This window comes from Cherax quadricarinatus, chromosome 22, assembly GCF_038502225.1.
Source record: "Cherax quadricarinatus isolate ZL_2023a chromosome 22, ASM3850222v1, whole genome shotgun sequence".
Classification (NCBI taxonomy): domain Eukaryota; kingdom Metazoa; phylum Arthropoda; class Malacostraca; order Decapoda; family Parastacidae; genus Cherax; species Cherax quadricarinatus.
The window spans coordinates 35,422,061-35,438,252 of NC_091313.1; the positions used below are offsets into that span (position 1 = coordinate 35,422,061).

The 16,192-nt window shown below is 47.2% G+C and overlaps 1 protein-coding gene across 1 annotated transcript in view; it reads right to left on the minus strand.

Annotated features, from left to right (window-relative positions):
• Window positions 1–16,192, minus strand: part of LOC128689813 (chondroitin sulfate proteoglycan 4) — a 375,987-nt gene that overhangs the window by 23,138 nt on the left and 336,657 nt on the right. The window contains exons 14-17 of the mRNA XM_053778303.2: window positions 9,243–9,383; window positions 8,653–8,883; window positions 5,765–5,957; window positions 5,253–5,408 (exon numbers count right to left, since the gene is read on the minus strand). Coding sequence (XP_053634278.1) covers window positions 5,253–5,408; window positions 5,765–5,957; window positions 8,653–8,883; window positions 9,243–9,383 — 721 coding nt within the window. The remainder of the gene's footprint in view (window positions 1–5,252; window positions 5,409–5,764; window positions 5,958–8,652; window positions 8,884–9,242; window positions 9,384–16,192) is intronic.

Genomic DNA, 16,192 nt, shown 5'->3' on the forward strand with positions numbered 1-16,192 from the left:
ACAGTGAAGTCCCAGAGTAGTAATATTGTGAGTTCTAGGGGAACTAGTAATAAGCAGAACGAGGTAGATATTGAAAAGCCAGGGACTTTGGGTGATAAGGACAGTAATAGGTTTAGTAGAAAAACAGAAATGAGTAGGAAGGGTAAAGAGAAAGGAGAGTCTTTCAATGTTTATTATGCTAATTGCCGTAGTGCTAGGAATAAGATGGACGAGTTGAGATTAGTTGCTAGTGCAGGTAACATTGATGTATTTGCCTTAACTGAGACGTGGTTTAATTCAAAAAGCCGGGACATGCCTGCGGAATGTCATATTCAGGGTTTTAAATTGTTCCAAGTAGATAGAAGTATCGGGAAGGGGGGTGGGGTGGCATTGTATGTCCGAGATCGCTTGAACTGTTGCATAAAAACGGGTATTAAGTCTGAAGTAACACATACAGAGTCTGTTTGGATAGAATTTTCAGAGGGGCATGAAAAACTGATTTTAGGAGTGATATACCGTCCCCCAAACTTAGATAAGGACCAAGGGAGACTACTATGGGAGGAAATTGTTAAGGCCACAAGGCACGATAATGTAGTAATTCTAGGAGACTTTAACTTTAGTCACATTGATTGGAATTTCTTGACTGGGAATTTAGAATCATACGACTTCTTAGAAGTAGTTCAGGATTGTTTTTTGAAGCAGTTTGTGACAGAACCTACAAGGGGAAATAACCTGCTTGACTTAGTTATGGCAAACAATGAATCCCTTGTTAATAATTTAGAAATTTCAGAGGAACTGGGTGCTAGCGACCACAAATCAATTACATTTAGCATTGAATGGAAGTACGATAGTAGCGATAACTCAGTAACAGTCCCAGATTTTCGCTTAGCAGATTACGATGGGCTTAGAGAACACTTATCATCTGTTGACTGGGGTAACGAAGTGAGCTATCAATATGACAGTTTTCTGAACACTATACATGCTGCTCAAAGAACGTTTATCCCATATAAAGAAATTAGATCAAATAGAAATGACCCAAAATGGATGAATAATAGGCTCAAATATCTACTAGGGCATAAGAAAGGAATTTATAGGCGTATCAAAAGAGGTGAGGGTCATCTTATGAATCAGTATATTGACATTAAGAGGGACATTAAAAAGGGGATAAGAAAAGCTAAAAGGGACTATGAAATTAAAGTTGCTAGGGATTCTAAAACTAACCCAAAAAGTTTTTTCCAGGTATATAGAACAAAAGTTAGAGATAAGATAGGTCCCCTTAAAAATAACTATGGGCATCTTACTGACAAAGAGAATGAAATGTGCTCCATTTTTAATAATTATTTTCTCTCAGTTTTTACACAGGAAGACACTAACAATATTCCAGTAATTAATTTTTATAGTGGGCTAGAAGATAAATTATGTAACATCACAGTCACTAGTGAAATGGTTGTGAAGCTGATAGACAGACTGAAGCAAAATAAGTCGCCGGGTCCTGATGAGGTTTTTTCAAGGGTTCTTAAGGAATGCAAACTGGAACTCTGTGAACCATTAACTAATATTTTTAATTTATCTCTTCAAACAGGTGTAGTGTCTGATATGTGGAAGATGGCTAATGTAATTCCTATTTTTAAAACAGGGGACAAGTCGTTACCGTCAAATTACCGCCCAATAAGCCTGACCTCAATTGTAGGCAAATTACTAGAGTCAATTATAGCTGAGATTATAAGAAGCCATCTCGATAAGCATAGCTTGATTAATGATACTCAGCATGGATTCACAAGAGGCCGGTCTTGTCTAACTAATTTATTAACTTTCTTCAGTAAAGCTTTTGAGGCTGTTGACCACGATAAAAAATTTAATATTATTTACTTAGATTTTAGTAAGGCTTTTGATAGAGTTCCGCACCATAGACTGTTAAAGAAAGTGGCAGCTCATGGCATTGGGGGTAAAGTGCTCTCGTGGATCGAGTCATGGTTCACTGACAGGAAGCAGAGAGTGTCCATAAATGGGGTTAAATCCGAGTGGGGATCTGTAACAAGTGGCGTTCCACAGGGATCAGTCTTGGGCCCGTTGTTGTTTATAATATATATCAATGATCTTGATGAGGGAATTACTAGTGATATGAGCAAATTCGCCGATGACACGAAGATAGGTAGGATAATTGATTCAAACGTAGATGTTATGGAACTTCAGGAGGATTTAAACAAACTCTATTCTTGGTCAGAAAAGTGGCAGAAGCAGTTCAATGTAGATAAATGCAAGGTTCTGAAGCTTGGGAGTGCCCATAACCCTAGTACTTATAAGTTAAATGATATAGAACTTAGCCATACAGATTGCGAAAAGGACATGGGGGTTATGGTGAGCAGCAACCTTAAACCAAGACAGCAATGCCTAAGCATACGTAATAAGGCAAATAGATTACTGGGATTTATATCAAGAAGTGTAAGCAACAGAAGTCCAGAGGTCATACTGCAGCTTTATTCATCATTAGTAAGGCCTCACCTAGATTATGCAGCTCAGTTCTGGTCTCCATATTACAGAATGGACATAAATTCGTTAGAAAACATTCAGCGTAGGATGACTAAATTAATACATAGCATTAGAAATCTTCCTTATGAAGAAAGATTGAAGACTCTTAAGTTACATTCACTTGTTAGACGAAGAATGAGGGGAGACCTGATCGAAGTGTATAAGTGGAAGATAGGTATTAATAAAGGGGATATTAATAAGGTCTTGAGGATGTCTCTCCAAGAGAGAACCCGCAGTAATGGATTTAAATTGGATAAGTTTAGATTTAGAAAGGACATAGGAAAGTATTGGTTTGGAAATAGGGTGGTGGATGAGTGGAACAGTCTACCTAGTTGGGTTATTGAGGCTGGGACTTTGGGTAGTTTCAAATTTAGGTTGGATAAGTACATGAGTGGGAGGGGTTGGATTTGAGTGGGTGGCATTGAAAATTGGGTTGAGCAAATGTTTTGTTAGTGGGATGAATTGTAAAGGACCTGCCTAGTATGGGCCAACAGGTCTCCTGCAATGTTCCTCCTTTCTTATGTTCTTATGTTCTTATGTACTACCTTCCCTGTATGCTTCCTAAGCCGGAAACTCCTTCCCGCAGAAACGAGATACTCCACCATAGAAAAGGTATGTTTGGCCCTTGTGTGGGGTATCTCCAAACTTAAATTTTATTTGCTGGGAAAAGAATTCATTTTAGAAACGGACCACAAACCTTTGATATACCTAGAAACTTTTAAGGGAACCAACAGTCGCCTCTTGAGGTGGACATTGGCACTCCAGGCTTTTAAGTTCCGTATTGTGTATATCAATGGTTCATCCAATTATTTCTCTGACTGGTTAAGTCGTGACAATCAGTAGAAGATTTCTTGCCTTACGTGACTTCCACATGTTAGAACTTTTTCCTCGCCTATTCTTCTTATACTCCTTGACTATAAGTCTTGGTATGGGGGAGTGTGAGGTAAAAGTTCAATAGATAGGAGTAGCGAGGGAGTATATAGTAACAATAGTTTCATTGCCGGCTACTTGTTAAGGTAGGGTAAGTCCAGCTCCCGCTATTCCCGCCTTTTCTCCCCCACCCCAATAGTGATAGTTTGATTGCCGGCTGCTTGTTAACGTAGGGTCAGTCTAGCTCCCGCTATCCCTTCCCCTCCTTCTCCCCCCCCCGAAAGGTGACGTGTGGGGCTCTGGTCAAACAGTAAATCATTCGACTCACAGCTCCCAACACTACTGTAAGTACATGCCTGCCTTGTATTCTAGTGGATTTATTGGTTAAAAGCTTCACTTTTGACTAATAATAAACTTAGTCCTTTCAGTCTTGCTCTAAGTTGACTGTTGTAATAATCACCACGTCTTTTGAGTATTGTACTTATCATGGAGAGTGATTATTTAAGCAGTGGGTAACCTGTCTATCTTTTCAGCTTGGATGACAGAGAGGGTCACCTGTCAATCAACGAGAAGAACTAATAGAGAAGGACTAACGTCCTGAAACGTCCCCTTTTTGGATTTAATTACCTGTGCACCTGTATGAAATTGCAGGACGTAACCCCTCATCATTGCAGTGGTAAAGAACCTGCTTTCCTGTCATCTGGATATAATACTCACGGCTATACTGTGAAGAACTAGCCAGTGGGTCGTAACCAACACCTGCGACCCCCCCCCCCCATCATCAGCGACGGCTACGATTTCAACAACACAGTGTCACCAACACCAGACACCCCTATATATATTAGCGTTGAATTCAGTTATCATTTATATTTTTCATTTTTCATTTTCTTTAATGTAGGATTAATATTTCGTATTTAAGTGTTTTATATTTTATATTTTCTATATAATAAAGTGTTTATGTTTGTCTGTTATTATTTCTTTTTCTATTCATTAATTTTCCTGAGGAGGAGCCAGCCTTGGTAATACTGTCTGAAGTTATTACAGGGCTGAGTAAGCCTTCACAGAGACCAACATTTATAAAACAAAGAGAAATACAGTTTGTACCTCAAGGAATTACGTGCAAAACAAGACTGGATATTGTTATATTTACTATAAGTTACTCTGCTATAGACAGGATAGACAATCTGTGATATGTTATAGTTTAGGAGACGTAGATATTCCACATAAGACAGAGGGAAATAGACAATACTTCTCAGTACAAAGTTCGTGAGGCAGTGGAACAAGCCAGGAAAAGAAGTAAGTGGTATTTAACTCCTTACATGAAATCTAAAGTTTAAATAAACTGTAGTACGTCTAACGACTGTAAGCTAAGAGGAAGGTGTAGGAGTAACTGGCCCACACTCACCTGTCAGGATGAAGACTGCAGAACAGCGCGTATACCTAAATGGGTGAAGACCCTACATTCAACCCTGCAGTCAACCATACTCACCCGAATGAATGGTGACCCTGAAGTCAAACACACTCACCCGTACGAATGGCGACCTGCAGTCAACCACACTCACTCGTATCAATGATAACCGTGCAGTCAACCACACTCACCCATATGGATGATAACCGTGCAGTTGACCACACTCACCTGTATGGATGATAACCCTGCAGTCAACCACACTCACCCATATGAATGGTGACCCTGCAGTCAACCACACTCACCCGTATGGATGATAACCGTGCAGTCAGCCACACTTACACGTATGGATGATGACCCTGCAGTCAAATATACTAACCTATATAGATACAGGCCCCCCTGTTTACTTGTACAGATGAAATGCTCAATCTACTCACCTAGACCAAAAGTTATAGTCACCCACACTCACCTGTATGGATAAAGACGACCTGGCCCTGGTTGACCTGAGCCTGGGTGAAGGCTGACACAGGGTGGGTGAGGTTGGACGAGAGTGCCAGGTACCCTGTGTCTGGGATGGCCGCGCTGATGGTCAGGTTGTGTGGGGGTGTGTCTGGGTCCACCACAGCTGTGGGGGAGACAACGACACTTAATATTATTGTGGTTGTGTGGGGGGTGTCTGGGTCCAGCACAGCTGTGGGGGAGACAACGACACTTAATATTATTGTGGTTGTGTGGGGGGTGTCTGGGTCCAGCACAGCTGTGGGGGAGACAACGACACTTAATATTATTGTGGTTGTGTGGGGATTGTGTCTGGGTCCAGCATAACTATGGGGGAGACAACGACACTTAATATTGTTGTGGTTGTGTGTGGGGAATGGGGGTGTTTATGGGCACAGCACAGCTGTGGGGAGACTGTTTTTGGTCAATTGACAAGAGTTCCTTTTTCTAACTAAATAAGTACCGAGAAGAGCTGGTCTTTACCCAAATTGGAGGACGAGATATGCACGGTATTTCCTTCCCAGATGGTGAGACCTGTGTTGTTGACAACGGAAGGCGCCTCGTCGTTAATGCCTCGCACTGACACATTGACCATAGCTGGTGCGCTCTGTCTTAACCCAGACACGGCCACAACACTAAACGTGTCGTGCAGGCGTTCTGACCCATCATGTACGTACTACGGGAGAGGCAGAGGATATATCTTAGTCTGGGAACCTTGAGGAAGAGAAGAAAATGTTACATAGAGAACATGTGAGATTCATTCCTTGGATATTCAGACACCCAGGACAACGTCACATCCAGACACCCAGGACAACGTCACATCCAGACACCCAGGACAACGTCACATCCAGACACCCAGGACAACGTCACATCCAGACACCCAGGACAACGTCACATCCAGACACTCAGGACAACGTCACATCCAGACACTCAGGACAACGTCACATCCAGACACCCAGGACAACGTCACATCCAGACACTCAGGACAACGTCACATCCAGACACTCAGGACAACGTCACATCCAGACACCCAGGACAACGTCACATCCAGACACTCAGGACAACGTCACATCCAGACACTCAGGACAACGTCACATCCAGACACCCAGGACAACGTCACATCCAGACACGCAGGATAACGTCACATCCAGACACCCAGGACAACGTCACATCCAGACACTCATGACAACGTCACATCCAGACACCCAGGACAACGTCACATCCAGACACCCAGGACAACGTCACATCCAGACACCCAGGACAACGTCACATCCAGACACCCAGGACAACGTCACATCCAGACACCCAGGACAACGTCACATCCAGACACTCAGGACAACGTCACATCCAGACACCCAGGACAACGTCACATCCAGACACCCAGGACAACGTCACATCCAGACACCCAGGACAACGTCACATCCAGACACCCAGGACAACGTCACATCCAGACACCGAGGACAACGTCACATCCAGACACTCAGGATAACGTCACATCCAGACACCCAGGACAACGTCACATCTAGACACCCAGGACAACGTCACATCCAGACACCCAGGACAACGTCACATCCAGACACCCAGGACAACGTCACATCCAGACACTCAGGACAACGTCACATCCAGACACTCAGGACAACGTCACATCCAGACACTCAGGACAACGTCACATCCAGACACTCATGACAACGTCACATCCAGACACCCAGGACAACGTCACATCCAGACACCCAGGACAATGTCACATGCAGGCACCCAGGACAACGTCACATCCAGATACCCAGGAAAACGTCACATCCAGACACCCAGGATAACGTCACATCCAGACACCCAGGACAACGTCACATCTAGACACCCAGGACAACGTCACATCCAGACACTCAGGATAACGTCACATGCAAACACCCAGGACAAAGTCACATCCAGATACCCAGGAAAACGTCACATCCAGACACTCAGGACAACGTCACATCCAGACACTCAGAACAACGTCACATGAAGACACCCAAGACAACGTCACATCCAGACACTCAGGACAACGTCACATCCAGACACTCATGACAACGTCACATCCAGACACCCAGGACAACGTCACATGCAGGCACCCAAGACAACGTCACATGCAGGAACCCAGGACAACGTCACATCCAGGCACCCAAGACAACGTCACATCCAGACACTCAGGACAACGTCACATCCAGACACTCATGACAACGTCACATCCAGACACTCAGGACGTCACATCCAGACACCCAGGACAACGTCACATGCAGGAACCCAGGACAACGTCACATCCAGACACCCAGGACAACGTCACATCCAGACGCCCAGGATAACGTCACATCCAGGTACCGAGGACAACGTCACAGCTAGACACCCAGGACAACGTCACATCCAGACACCCAGGATAACGTCACATCCAGGTACCGAGGACAACGTCACATCCAGACACCCAGGACAACGTCACATCCAGAGACCCAGGACAACGTCACATCCAGACACCCAGGATAACGTCACATCCAGGTACCGAAGACAACGTCACATCCAGACACCCAGGACAACGTCACAGCTAGACACCCAGGACAACGTCACAGCTAGACACTCAGGACAACGTCACAGCTAGACACCCAGGACAACGTCACAGCTAGACACCCAGGACAACGTCACAGCTAGACACCCAGGACAACGTCACAGCTAGACACCCAGGACAACGTCACATCCAAATAACTTAGTGAACGTCAGATCAACTATACAATGTTTATTTTTCTTCCCGGCACAATTCCTTTTCCTGCTCCAGTCACTAACCCAAATAGTCTCTGCTCTTTCACCCACACAGAACAGAACAGCAGTATTGCTGCTGCAACTCACCCACACAGAACAGAACAGCAGTATTGCTGCTGCAACTCACCCACACAGAACAGAACAGCAGTATTGCTGCTGCAACTCACCCACACAGAACAGAACAGCAGTATTGCTGCTGCAACTCACCCACACAGAACCCGTCTCTGCTCTACACACTCAACTATGCAAATCCCAGTAGTTTCTTGTCATCTATCAGATTCTATGCTACAACTGCAGCACATCTTCCTGATACAGCTGCTGCCACTCATCACTTCTAGTCACTGTTACAGCTACTGTTATTTCTTAACACTGGTCATTGCTACGGCTACCGGTCAGTACCGGTCAATGCTGCAACTGCTATTTGTCAATACTAGTCACTATTACAGCTGTTGATAACTGTCACAAGTCATTGCTGCAGCTGCAGTTGTCCACCACAGTCACTACTACAGCTGTTGTCAGTAAGTTCAGTTACTGTTGCAGCTTTCTGCCATTCAGCGCAATTAATTCCTAATACAGGTGCTGCCACTTACCGCAATCAAACCCTGTTGCAGCTGGAGAGGTGTGAAGGCCTCTACTCTCACTCGAGGCCTGGAGGTCAGCTCCAGCTGGCCTGCCACTGGCTTCACCTCCACGAGGTACTGAGCAATCTTGTCGGTGTAATACTCAGTTAAAACCGTCACCACGGACGCTGTCATGATCGTCTGCGAACCTTCGTCTACTTCCAGCAGTCCCGCCCACAGGTAGATTGTCTTGGGGATTACCTGAAGCAGCAACATTGTAGACACTCTTGCAATACAAGAAACAATGCATCTCCATTTACTTCTTTTGAGATATGAATGCAAACTGAAAGAATCATTGTTGAGTTCTTATTTAATACTTCCAGTGTATCTGTAGCATAAATAACAATTACAAATGTCAAGTTATCCGAGATTATTTACACAAAGCCTTAGAAATTACAGCACACAAAGAGCGCTCGCACTCAGAAACTAACATTAAACAGCGTTGCCCGACAGAGTCAGAAACACTCCTAAGTGTGTCCTACTGGGATCTAAATTTATAATGAAGATAAGCCGGTACAGACGGGACATGCTCGGCTGTATATTAGGATGGGATCTCCTACCTGAATACTAAAGATAAGCCGTGAAAGGCTGGAGATGCCGTTGGTTACATCGAAGATAAAGTGATCAGCGGTGACGTTGGTGCCGACCTCCACATACTCGACTTTACCCTGGTCGATGAGTGCCTGGTCGAACTCGCTCACCTGTCACCCAAAAATAATAGAAACACATGCAAGTATAGAGGAAGAAAAACACGATTTTCTTCCGGTTGTTATCCGTTGTGTTATTACCAAATAATAACCCAGGAAGGTAAATCACTGTTGCTTGTTTCCGAAGGGATTCCACAGTTCTCTTTTCCAGAATGTGACCTGCAGTTGTAGGTTACATTCTGGAGGTATAATTTAAGGTATCAGTTTCCTGCTAAGTAAACAGAGGCAGAAGATGTAGAGAGATTTGACCATAAGTCTTACCTTGCCCGAGAAATGAACTAGAATCCTTTCGACTATATGCTAAACGATGTACCACTGAGTTATCAGATAGGATGTGAAAACACTTTGATGACAGATACGCATGAACTCCAATTCTTAAGGCTAGGAATATGATCATTTCAAACTGTGTTACACGACAAGGGATATCATACCATCAATGATGTTGCTAAAGGTAATGAAGACAGGAGTGGAAAACTTTGAATCAACACGTGAGACAAATTTCAAGAATTAGAGGTAGGAATGCGCCAGTAAGATAAGATATAATGTTAACACTGAATAAAACATACAAGAGCAAAACTGTATGTAGAAAACGACAACAGAAGTGGGGAAACGAGAAAATTAATATGGAAGACAGAAATCTACAATATAGAAAGACTATGAAGGTGTGAGGTGTTTCCTGCAAAATTCACTGGAAAAGGGAACTGAAAGGCACGACAGAACAGGAGATGATAGTAATACAAGACAGAATATAGAGGTAAGAAAAAATATACAAGAAAAAAGAGAGCCCGTGGTTCCTCAGGGCTGTAAGGTCACCGCAAGAACCTGAAGAATGTTAAAAAAATGACTAAAGGACAAAAGAAAACATATAAACAAGCTTAGAGCGACTGAGTATGGATGCGAAGAGAAGCTGCGAAACCATTTGAAAAAGGCATATCACATGTGGCTAAAACAAAATCAAAACTGTCTTGTAGAGACCAAAGAAGGAAAGCGTCTATAAAATATCAAGTGACAGAGATGAAGAAACAGAAAATCACAGTTGTAGACGTCAGAGATGTGCGCAAAGAACTAAATGAAAAATTTGGCGAGATATTTGTACAGGCGAGAGACACTTCAGGTAACAAGGAAACAACGATACATCATCCAACACTAAAAAGATAAACAGGCAAAACAAAGGAAGGGGGGAAGGGATGAAGCAGACACTAAAGTAACTGGACCACCATAAGCAATAGACCCGGAAAACGTATCTCCATGAGATCAAAGCAAAGGAGCAAAATGATCTTCAGCAAGTAGCTTGAGACGAGATAATTATCAGACTGCTGAATGCTACCTCAAGCAATTCCATAAAACAAAAGTGATTAAATTACAAATCCAGTTCACTGACATGAAGCTTTTGTTGATTAATGAAATATATTGCCAGGAAGATACTGAAGTATTTAGAGTCAAGTAATTTCGTCAGTGAAATCCAACAAGAATTTAATGATGGTAGAGCCTGTCTGACCAACTTCCAGGAATTTTATGACAGAATTACTGCAATAATCTTTATGGACTGCAAGAAAATATATGACAGTTCCAAAAAAATGAAGAGCAAACACGAATAAAAGGAGAAGTAAAAAAATTAACCCTAGAATATCTTACTAGCTGCCTGAGCCACTCCTGACTTACTAGCTGCCTGAGCCACTCCTGACTCACTAGCTGCCTGAGCCACTCCTGACTCACTAGCTGCCTGAGCCACTCCTGACTCACTAGCTGCCTGAGCCACTCCTGACTTACTAGCTGCCTGAGCCACTCCTGACTTACTAGCTGCCTGAGCCACTCCTGACTTACTAGCTGCCTGAGCCACTCCTGACTTACTAGCTGCCTGAGCCACTCCTGACTTACTAGCTGCCTGAGCCACTCCTGACTTACTAGCTGCCTGAGCCACTCCTGACTTACTAGCTGCCTGAGCCACTCCTGACTTACTAGCTGCCTGAGCCACTCCTGACTCACTAGCTGCCTGAACAGCTCCTGACTTACTAGCTGCCTGAGCCACTCCTGACTTACTAGCTGCCTGAGCCACTCCTGACTTACTAGCTGCCTGAGCCACTCCTGACTTACTAGCTGCCTGAGCCACTCCTGACTCACTAGCTGCCTGAACAGCTCCTGACTTACTAGCTGCCTGAGCCACTCCTGACTTACTAGCTGCCTGAGCCACTCCTGACTTACTAGCTGCCTGAGCCACTCCTGACTTACTAGCTGCCTGAGCCACTCCTGACTCACTAGCTGCCTGAACAGCTCCTGACTTACTAGCTGCCTGAGCCACTCCTGACTCACTAGCTGCCTGAACAGCTCCTGACTTACTAGCTGCCTGAGCCACTCCTGACTTACTAGCTGCCTGAGCCACTCCTGACTTACTAGCTGCCTGAGCCACTCCTGACTTACTAGCTGCCTGAGCCACTCCTGACTCACTAGCTGCCTGAACAGCTCCTGACTTACTAGCTGCCTGAGCCACTCCTGACTTACTAGCTGCCTGAGCCACTCCTGACTTACTAGCTGCCTGAGCCACTCCTGACTTACTAGCTGCCTGAGCCACTCCTGACTTACTAGCTGCCTGAGCCACTCCTGACTTACTAGCTGCCTGAGCCACTCCTGACTTACTAGCTGCCTGAGCCACTCCTGACTTACACGCTGCCTGAGCCACTCCTGACTTACTAGCTGCCTGAGCCACTCCTGACTCACTAGCTGCCTGAACAGCTCCTGACTCACTAGCTGCCTGAACAGCTCCTGACTCACTAGCTGCCTGAGCCACTCCTGACTTACTAGCTGCCTGAGCCACTCCTGACTCACTAGCTGCCTGAGCCACTCCTGACTTACTAGCTGCCTGAGCCACTCCTGACTTACTAGCTGCCTGAGCCACTCCTGACTCACTAGCTGCCTGAGCCACTCCTGACTCACTAGCTGCCTGAGCCACTCCTGACTTACTAGCTGCCTGAGCCACTCCTGACTTACTAGCTGCCTGAGCCACTCCTGACTCACTAGCTGCCTGAGCCACTCCTGACTCACTAGCTGCCTGAACAGCTCCTGACTCACTAGCTGCCTGAGCCACTCCTGACTTACTAGCTGCCTGAGCCACTCCTGACTTACTAGCTGCCTGAGCCACTCCTGACTTACTAGCTGCCTGAGCCACTCCTGACTCACTAGCTGCCTGAGCCACTCCTGACTCACTAGCTGCCTGAACCGCTCCTGACTCACTAGCTGCCTGAGCCACTCCTGACTTACTAGCTGCCTGAGCCACTCCTGACTTACTAGCTGCCTGAGCCACTCCTGACTCACTAGCTGCCTGAGACACTCCTGACTTACTAGCTGCCTGAGCCACTCCTGACTTACTAGCTGCCTGAGCCACTCCTGACTCACTAGCTGCCTGAGCCACTCCTGACTCACTAGCTGCCTGAGCCACTCCTGACTCTCTAGCTGCCTGAGCCACTCCTGATTCACTAGCTGTCTGAGCCACTCCTGGCTCACCAGCTGCCCAAACCACTCCTGACTCACTAGCTGCCTGAGCCACTCCTGACTCTCTAGCTGCCTGAGCCACTCCTGATTCACTAGCTGTCTGAGCCACTCCTGGCTCACCAGCTGCCCAAACCACTCCTGATTCACTAGCTGTCTGAGCCACTCCTGACTCACTAGCTGCCTGAGCCACTCCTGACTCACTAGCTGCCTGAGCCACTCCTGACTCACTAGCTGCCTGAGCCACTCCTGACTCACTAGATGCCTGAGCCACTCCTGACTCACTAGCTGCCTGAGCCACTCCTGACTCACTAGCTGCCTGAGCCACTCCTGACTCACTAGCTGCTTGAGCCACCCCTGACTCACTAGCTGCCTGAGCCACTCCGGACTTAATAGCTGCCTGAGCCACTCCTGACTCACTAGCTGCCTGAGCCACCCCTGACTCACTAGCTGCCTGAGCCACTCCTGACTCACTAGCTGCCTGAGCCACTCCTGACTCACTAGCTGCCTGAGCCACCCCTGACTCACTAGCTGCCTAAGCCACTCCTGACTCACTAGCTGTCTGAGCCACTCCTGACTCACTAGCTGCCTGAGCCACTCCTGACTCACTAGCTGCCATAGCCACTCCTGACTCACTAGTTGCCTGAGCCAATCCTGACTCAATAGCTGCCTGAGCCACTCTTGACTCACTAGCTGCCTGAGCCACTCCTGACTCACTAGCTGCCTGAGCCAGTCCTGACTCACTAGCTGCCTGAGCCACTCCTGACTCACTAGCTGCCTGAGCCACTCCTGACTCACTAGCTGCCTGAGCCACTCCTGACTCACTAGCTGCCTGAGCCACTCCTGACTCACTAGCTGCCTGAGCCAGTCCTGACTCACTAGCTGCCTGAGCCAATCCTGACTCACTAGCTGCCTGAGCCACTCCTGACTCACTAGCTGCCTGAGCCACTCCTGACTCACTAGTTGCCTGAGCCACCCCTGACTCACTAGCTGCCTGAGCCACTCCTGACTCACTAGCTGCCTGAGCCACTCCTGACTAACTAGCTGCCTGAGCCACTCCTGACTCACTAGCTGCCTGAGCCACTCCTGACTCACTAGCTGCCTAAGCCACTCCTGACTCAATAGCTGTCTGAGCCACTCCTGACTCACTAGCTGCCTGAGCCACTCCTGACTCACTAGCTGCCTGAGCCACTCCTGACTCACTAGCTGCCTGAGCCACTCCTGACTCACTAGCTGCCTGAGCCACTCCTGACTCACTAGCTGCCTGAGCCACTCCTGACTCACTAGCTGTCTGAGCCACTCCTGACTCACTAGCTGCCTGAGCCACTCCTGACTCACTAGCTGCCTGAGCCACTCCTGACTCACTAGCTGCCTGAGCCACTCCTGGCTCACTAGCTGCCTGAGCCACTCCTGACTCACTAGCTTCCTGAGCCACTCCTGACTCACTAGCTGCCTGAGCCACTCCTTACTAACTAGCTGCCTGAGGCACTCATGATTCACTAGCTGCCTGAGCCACTCCTGACTCACTAGCTGCCTGAGCCACTTCTGACTCACTAGCTGCCTGAGCCACTCCTGGCTCACCAGCTGCCCAAACCACTCCTGACTCACTAGCTGCCTGAGCCACTCCTTACTCACTAGCTGCCTGAGCCACTCCTGACTCACTAGCTGCATGAGCCACTCCTGACTCACTAGCTGCCTGAGCCACTCCTGACTCACTAGCTGCCTGAGCCACTCCTTACTCACTAGCTGCCTGAGCCACTCATGATTCACTAGCTGCCTGAGCCACTCCTGACTCACTAGCTGCCTGAGCCACTCCTGACTCACTAGCTGCCTGAGCCACTCCTGGCTCACCAGCTGCCCAAACCACTCCTGACTCACTAGCTGCCTGAGCCACTCCTTACTCACTAGCTGCCTGAGCCACTCCTGATTCACTAGCTGCCTGAGCCACTCCTGACTCACTAGCTGCCTGAGCCACTCCTGACTCACTAGCTGCCTGAGCCACTCCTGACTCACTAGCTGCATGAGCCACTCCTGACTCACTAGCTGCCTGAGCCACTCCTGACTCACTAGCTGCCTGAGCCACTCCTGAGTCACTAGCTGCCTGAGCCACTCCTTATTCACTAGCTGCCTGAGCCACTCCTGATTCACTAGCTGCCTGAGCCACTCCTTACTCACTAGCTGCCTGAGCCACTCCTGACTCACTAGCTGCCTGAGCCACTCCTGACTCACTAGCTGCCTGAGCCACTCCTGGCTCACCAGCTGCCCAAACCACTCCTGACCCACCAGGTACCGAAGCCACTCCTGACCCACCAGCTGCCCAAGCCACTCCTGACCCACCAGCTACCCAAGGCACTCCTGACCCACCAGCTGCCCAAGCCACTCCTGACCCACCAGCTACCCAAGCCACTCCTGTCCCAATAGTTTCCCAGCCACTCCTGACGCACCAACTGCCCAAGCTTCTCCTGACCCACCAGTTACCCAATTCACTCCTGACCCACCAGCTACCGAAGCCACTTCTAACCCACCAGCTGCCCAAGGCACTCCTGTCACACCAGCTGCCCAAGCCTTTCCTGACCCACCAGCTGCCCAAGCCTCTCCTAACCACCGGCTGCCCAACCTGCCACCAACTCCACACCCACTGTAGCTCCGCCAGGAGATCAAAACTCTCACACCTCTTAAGAAGAACCAGAAGTTAACGACCATATTGGCAGCCTCACCAGTAAAACCTACGAATCTTCACTACACCTACGAACAAGAACACAGTGTTCACCAAAGAACTTCACCTTGCAGGGGAACTGTGGAATACACCTCCGTTTCCCGACACAACTTCACACCAAGACTAGTGCAAGATTTTGTGCAACATTCATTGAAGACGTTGAAAACTATGAACAACTCACGTACCTGACAAGAGAAGTGTTTGAAGGTTTTTAAGACTGTGTCGTCCCATACAAAACAGTAAATTGAATTCCTGAACTTCCGCTGCTACATGTTGCCATCAAGCGATCTGATGCTGAGTTAATCCCTGACTTTGTTTCCACGAGTGAGGACACTAACCTCGCGCTATTCTTTGCCAATCCTCACTTCTCCGCTCTCTCCTTACTCGTGAGTTATTTAGTTATTTGTGTTTTGATAAAGTCAAGCCTTGGACGCAACGTTGTATTAGAGGATCCTCTGCCTCCAGTGGCATTATTCACACTTGTTAGTTTTTATTCTTGTCTTCCCAGTTTCACTGAGCTTTATCTGATTGTCTGCAACGTTAATAACCTGATGATGCGTTTTCTGAATGGCTTCACTTAATATGCTAGTGCACTGGGAATTGG